The sequence below is a fragment of the Phoxinus phoxinus genome (assembly GCF_949152265.1).
Source record: "Phoxinus phoxinus genome assembly, chromosome: 4".
In the NCBI taxonomy this organism is placed as follows: Eukaryota; Metazoa; Chordata; class Actinopteri; order Cypriniformes; family Leuciscidae; genus Phoxinus; species Phoxinus phoxinus.
Window position 1 is genome coordinate 39,903,314 of NC_136879.1, and position 7,064 is coordinate 39,910,377.

General features: G+C 35.6%; 1 protein-coding gene across 1 annotated transcript; it reads right to left on the bottom strand.

Annotated features, from left to right (window-relative positions):
* Positions 1 to 937: 937 nt before the first annotated feature.
* On the bottom strand, positions 938 to 6,101 carry LOC306997099 (uncharacterized protein). The gene is made up of 3 exons (XM_079610180.1): positions 5,797 to 6,101; positions 2,455 to 2,703; positions 938 to 2,204 (listed from the first exon to the last, which is right to left on the bottom strand). Exons 2-3 carry the CDS (start codon positions 2,537 to 2,539, stop codon positions 1,093 to 1,095), a joined length of 1,197 nt encoding a protein of 398 aa, XP_079466306.1. The 5' UTR covers positions 2,540 to 2,703; positions 5,797 to 6,101; the 3' UTR covers positions 938 to 1,092.
* Between the last annotated feature and the right edge of the window lie 963 nt (positions 6,102 to 7,064).

Consider the following 7,064-nt stretch of genomic DNA (forward strand, 5'->3'; position numbering starts at 1 on the left):
TCTGATGTTGATAGATCATTTAAATAGTTGTAAACTAGCAGCATTGCAGCTTGCTAGCGAGTTAGTAGGTCAATAACGTGACACAAAAGTGAAATTATATCTTACAACTTACCAGGTTGTACAATCTCCTCACTTCTATTCTTCCAAGCGAGGTCCTTTTTGTTCCTGTCTCTATAAAAGTATGAACTTGAGTCATATAATTCCGGGTGACCACTCACAGCTTCTCCTCCATTTTGAATGAGTGACTTCGAGCAGGAGTTTGTTATGCTATGTCACGTGAAGCAAGCAGGGTCCTGATTGATTAACGCGGCGCGAATTGACGCAGAAGTTCAGATTTTTCAACTCGGGCAGCAGACGCGAATTCGCGTCAAACGCGTGAATGCACAAAAAGCACTACATAAATAATTAGCGCTCAATTCGCGCCATTCGCGTGAACTTTACGTGCGGATGAGGCGTATTCGCGTCTACCGCGCCGCACTCTACGCCTCATTCGCGTGGCAGGACTTTTTAAAAACTTTTAAAAAAAATGTAAGTCTTTGCATTGACTTAACATTGAAATCATTCGCGCCTGACGTGCTATTCGCGTCCGGTGTGAACGCACTATGAGGCGTAGAGTGCGGCGCAGTAGACGCGAATACGCCTCATTCGCGCGTCAAGTTCACGCAAATTGAGCGTCTGGCGCGTTAAGCGCTAATGATTTTATGTAGTGCTTTTTGTGCATTCACGCCTTTGACGCGAATTCGCATCCATTTCGCTTTGGATGCGCAAAATGTTCAAGCGTCAAACTAGACGCGGCAGGCGCGAATTTGACGAGCTACAAGTTTTTTTCTGTTCCCGTCCCCAGAATACAGATAAGGAACCCATATGGCATTGCTTTGCTAAATCTACTAAAATCAATCAAAAAAAAAAAATTGCTCCACACAACCAAAGTCATGAGTTTTCGCCAAAAGACACATTCATTCAGGCAAAGTACAGAACGTCTTAGTACATTGTGTTTCAGAGTGTTAGTTTTGTTAGCACTGAAAAAGGGTAGATATTAGAAACATGGTTAGTCTAATATACAGTTTACTATTTTATTAATTAAAAAATCTATCACAAAACGAATGTTGATCCCTTTAAACATTTTTTCATGTGAGAGAGAAGGCTTGATAAACGTTTAAAACTCTTCTCACAGTGAGTACAGTAGTACGGCTTCTCTCCAGTGTGAACTCGCTCGTGTAATTTCAGGTTTGCAGACCGAGTGAATCTCTTGTCACAATATGAGCACTTGTAAGGTTTTTCTCCAGTATGAATTCTTTGGTGCAGTTTCAGATTTTCAGCTCTAGTATAACTCTTCCCACAGTCACAACACACATGATCTTTCACTTCATTGTGTGTTTTCTGGTGCAGTTTAAAACCATTCAGTCTTGAAAAACTCTTTCCACAGAGAGAACACACAAAAGGCCTCTCGTCTGAATGAACTATCAGGTGACTTTTCAGATATTTTGACAAAATGAACTTTGTTCCACACTGATCACAGGTAAATGGCTTTTCTCCAGAGTGAATATGCAGATGATCTTTTAAACTTTTTGCATTTTTGAAACTCTTCTCACACTGAGTACAGTAGTACGGCTTCTCTCCAGTATGAACTCGCTCGTGGGATTTCAGGTGTCCAGACCGAGCAAATCTCTTATCACAGGATGAGCACTTGTAAGGTTTTTCTCCAGTATGAATTCTTTGGTGCTGTTTCAGATTTTCAGCTCTAGTAAAGCTCTTCCCACAGTCACAACACACATGATCTTTCACTTCATTGTGTGTTTTCTGGTGCAGTTTAAAACTGTCCAGTCGTGAATAACTCTTTCCACAGAGAGAACACACATAAGGCTTCTCACCTGTATGAACTTTCAGGTGTGTTTTTAGATTTGATGACGAATTAAAACCTTTCCCACACTGATCACAGTTGAATGGCTTTTCTCCAGTGTGAATGCGCAGATGAACACTGAGATCTGATGCTTGAGAAAAACTCTTTCCACACTGAGTGCATGTATACGGTTTCTCTCCAGTGTGAATTCTCATGTGTGTCTTAAGGTTTCGATCATTCTGGAAACTCTTTCCACACTGTGAGCAGGAGTGCAGCTTTTTGGCTTTTGTTCCTTGAGTTTTGAAGTCGCAGTGTTTCTTTACATTATTTAGTTTCTGTCTTTTCTCCTTCACTTCCATCTGGTCTAAAATAAACGTATTATTAAGTTAGAATCAGTTCAATGAGGTTACATGTGAGAATTAAAAACACTAAGCAAGCAGAAAACAAGACACCTGTCTGTATAAAGTATCTTTGAAAGTTTGGTTCTGACATTAACTTGTTAAAGCGATTAAAACTGGGTTATGATCATTTAGATGCATTTCTCTATCGTTTGTCATCCATATTTCAGAGCTACTAAAGCAGTCAACAATGAAGAATCAAGAATGGACACCAACCTATTTGTTCCTCAGTATCTTCATGTTTTATTCTGGATGGTTCTGGATCACTCATGTCTTCAATCTCCTCTTTAATAAACTCCATCTTTAACAGTCACACAGATTTCAGCTGCTACTCCTGGAGTTTGTCCTTCTCTTGTAGGATGATGGGAATATTCCCAGTATTTATTGGTGAATTGTTGTGGGAGGGGCTTCAATGCAGGTGTGAACTGTGATCACTGTGTGATACTGACGCCCACAGGACCAGATCTGGAAAAATCAAAGATAAGTTACTGAATTTATACAGTAAACACATATGGTGCCTTTAATGTAGTTCAAATATAGAACAATTTGATGGTTACATATTAGTAGCATATAAAACAACTGTAGGTTGATCATTTTTATGTAACCCAGGATATAATAAGGATGAAACAGGGCACAGATTATATTATTCAATTATTATTATCTAAACTAATCCACCATTGATTAAGGGACTGAGAATGATGGCACAAAAGGAAATAATCTAACACCGTGTCCTAACTACACGCGACGCGACACCGCGACACGCGATAAAAGGTATCTTTTCCATGTTAATCAGAGTTTTTGTCCTAACCAGACGCGACGGTGACACGCAAAGTTTCTAATTTAGAAACGGTTCCTATTTCTGCGACGTAGCAGCTGACAGATCATTGAGTTTGAATATAATTTTCCTTCCATCCATAATAAAGCGACGGGATGGATATGAATTTCCCTATGAACAAGATTGAATAAACTGATTGTCATATGAAGAAATTACACTGGTTATGGGTACACATTATTTATTTTTAGTTAAAAATAGGTCACTGTGCCACAAGCGATAATGGATAATTTACCTCAGATTTTGAAAGCATATAATATAGCGTTCAAACTGAATTCTACACTGTTAAATGTCGCTGTAGATTTAGCAGCACAGTACTGTAAAAACCTACAGTACAACACTGCATTTATATATTACAGTAAAATACCGTAATTTGCATTGCGTTCTGGGTCATTTTGTTTGGGCGGGAACATTTTACAGTATATTTTAGTGTTGCTGTAACCTGGCTGTAATATGCCAGGCAATAATACAGGGTTGCTGTAAAGAGAGCGCGCGCGCCGCCTGACTGACGTCAGAGCACAACTGCAAGCAGGCAGGCCATTTACTGGATGGATATCTCACTCTGCGGATATCTGGAAATTTGGTAAGTTAATTTCTACTTTTATAGCAGCTAATTAGGTTTTGTGATTTTACGCTATAGTGTACATAGCTTTTAATGTGAAATGACAGTGCAGTGGAAATTTAGCCAGCTATAGTTGCAAAAACACCGTTAGTTAGATCTGCTCTTTCACCCCGCAGTTTGTCCCGACATTTTCAAATCTAACTCCGTGAATTAACGTTACCTTACGGTTTATTTCGACTAAACCAGACTTGGTGATTGTTGCAACGGTGGAAAGACAAATCGAGGTGTTTTTTTTGTTTCTGTCGAGTTTTAATTCAATGTGTTTTACGATGGTCTGCGAGATAAAATGACTGCATTTGAAATGTTAGGTTTGAACCTTATGATAACAAAAATGTCTAACGTTAACTTTTATCTCTGTATAGATCCTTTCCATAACATCCGAGCCTATCAGTTGTAAAAACAAGCACTTATAATAGACATAACGTAAACGTTTACATACATTTTGCTCAAACTGTTATTGCTGTCCGTTTCCCGCATGACGAACTTGATGGTTTTGTGATTTTACGAACTTGTATCAATACGGGATCAAATTGAATAACGTTAAGTCGTTTAGACACAAAAACACGTGAAAACAAGGCATAAAAATACTGCACTTTCCTTACAGATTCACTTACAGCTACACTCACCTGAGTGCACACACACACACACACAGACGTTTGTACAGCTACAATCACTTGCACTCTCACTCACTCACACACACACGCACACACACACACACACACACAAAGCTGTAAGTATTTGTATTCACTGCACATACATATACTCGATTAATATGTACAAACATCAATATATAAATTGTACCATTAAGAATGGAGTGAAGTCATTCATGGAGTTTATTGACATAAGGTTGTTTTCAGAATAAAACATTGTAGGTAATTAACATTGTGTTCTTTCATTTTCAGGATTGTAATTGATTAATAAAAACATTTTTTTTACCAGATCATTGTTTGGATTGTCTTTTGATTTGCAGTTATTCTGGAGTTGCATTATAATATTATTACCTATAGATTTATATACTGTAATAACTACATATATAATTATAATATTATTATTATTAGTATAGTAATATAATAATATTTAGCAGTAATGTATCAATATAGATATTACAGTACAATACCGTATAATTACAGCAGAAGCAGACTAAATTACAAAATACTGTAAAAATACAGTAAATTACTGTTTTGTATTTTACAGTACTGATATTGTGTACTGTAAAGTGAATTACAGTACAGTTACTGTAAATCGAAATACAGTAACTTGCTGGCAACCGTGCTGCCAGTAGTGTACTGTAAAAATACAAGAAAATCGTTAACAGTGTATGCAAACATACAACTAGTCAATGAGTATATTTTTACTGTATATTTTGTTAATGTTTTGATTTTTAATAATGTTATTTCTTGATTTGATTATGTCCTTACCCATTTCCAATGCGAGTGCGTTCCAGCAGTGCGCTTTCACAGAGAGACTCCGCCCACACGCTGTTCTGAATGGCTGTGATTTTTGATTGACGTGTGGCGTCTCACAGTCGCGTCGCGTCTAGTCTGGACAGACACACTTGCTGTCGCTGGAATTTTATCGCGTCGCGTGTAGTTAGGACACGGTGTAACACGACCATCAAAATGTGGATAACAAGTACTATACAATATGATGATCATTTAAATGTATTTTCAGAATAATTAATTAATCATATATTGCTCGTTATTTAATTTAATTTATCATATATTTTTATTAACGGTATAACTAAAGCTTTTATTTGGTGACTGCAATAATTACGCTTCTTGATTTAAATGACTGCTTCATTTTAGAAATATAGAGCATTTTTATATGGTTATATTAGTAGCATTTCAAGCGGCTCTATATGAATGTTGTTAATTTTTATGTGACTCCAGATTTTATAAGGATGAAACAAGTCACAGGTTAAATTCTTCAATTAATATATGAATTAAACAGGAATCTAACAAAGATAACAGAAATCACAATATGACTGAATAGTGGCTGATCAAAATAATGACTATATTTAATTCTCTGTACGTTACAATACGTACAATACACATTTAGAAAACACAAACATCAATTCTTACACGATAAATATCATATATCTGACCTGCAGACTGGAAATATACGACATCCGAAGAAAATATTCCACGTTTGTCCTTCATTCACGATCGTTAACAGCGTCACTTTCTGCTTCAAATGGTGAAAAGTTTCAGCGCTCGTCTCTCTTTTTTTATTGCATTATCAAGAACATTAATATAATATACACTTCCAGGGGATCACAACGTGTTCGACTGTTACGTTCATAATAGAGTCAAAGGAAACAACAACAAAAGAGAGGGAAACAACAACAAAAGAGAGAGAAATAAGAAAGAAAACGAAACTCTTCTGCGCATGCTCAGTGCGCGCGGTGTCATGTTTCTTAAAGGGGCCGCATTCAGTAAATCACATCTCCGCACTGTTATGGACCAAATTCACTAATATAATAATAATAATGCAGAATAATCATACATATAATATATGGATTGAACAATATAGTCATCTTTACTATTCCAAGCTATTCTAAACTGTTTTTATAAGATTCATATAATTTACAAACTAGACAATTGACAAATTAGTTAAACTAAAGGTTCCCTTTTGAAAAAGTAGCTATCTAACAGAGAGTATATATGATATTATACAATCATACATGCACAAGGCTAATTAGCCTTGGCATGTTTAGATTTTGTCTATTCATCAATGCAAATTTACTGGAACTGCTGCTATGCAAATTTAATAGGATGTGGATACAAGTAATTATTGTATTTAATTAATAAAGTTATATTAATTAATTGTGTATTTATTATATGAATAATATACTTTTGCATTTGTATAAATAAGGCTGTTCTGTTAATTTATTTTTGCCTATAAGGTTGTGAGGATTTATGTAAAGTTTATATAACCTTATGTTTTATTATTTTTGTGAGTTGTACTCTATTCACAGATTGGATTCTATTATTTATTACAGTTTTTCACTTCTGAAAAGTGAATACAAATTGAATTTGACAGTTCTTATTTACAGCAGTGAATAAATGCCATTAAAAGAAAATAAGGTATCACTGTTTATTGCTGATTTTAAAGCTTACTGAACTTTAAATTATTTGGATATCTACAGTTTTACATATAAACACAACATAAGATTGGCCCCTCCGTATTTGAAAAAATCCTAGAATCGCCCCTGGTTGTGTCCACATACTGCAAAGACACATTTATATGCAAATAACCATATAAATATACCATATAAAAATGAATTTTGCATCCGATAATTAACAGGGTCATATAATGCAATTTTTGTACAAGCTAATGATTCTTTAGGGTCTAAATGAAAATTTTGTAATA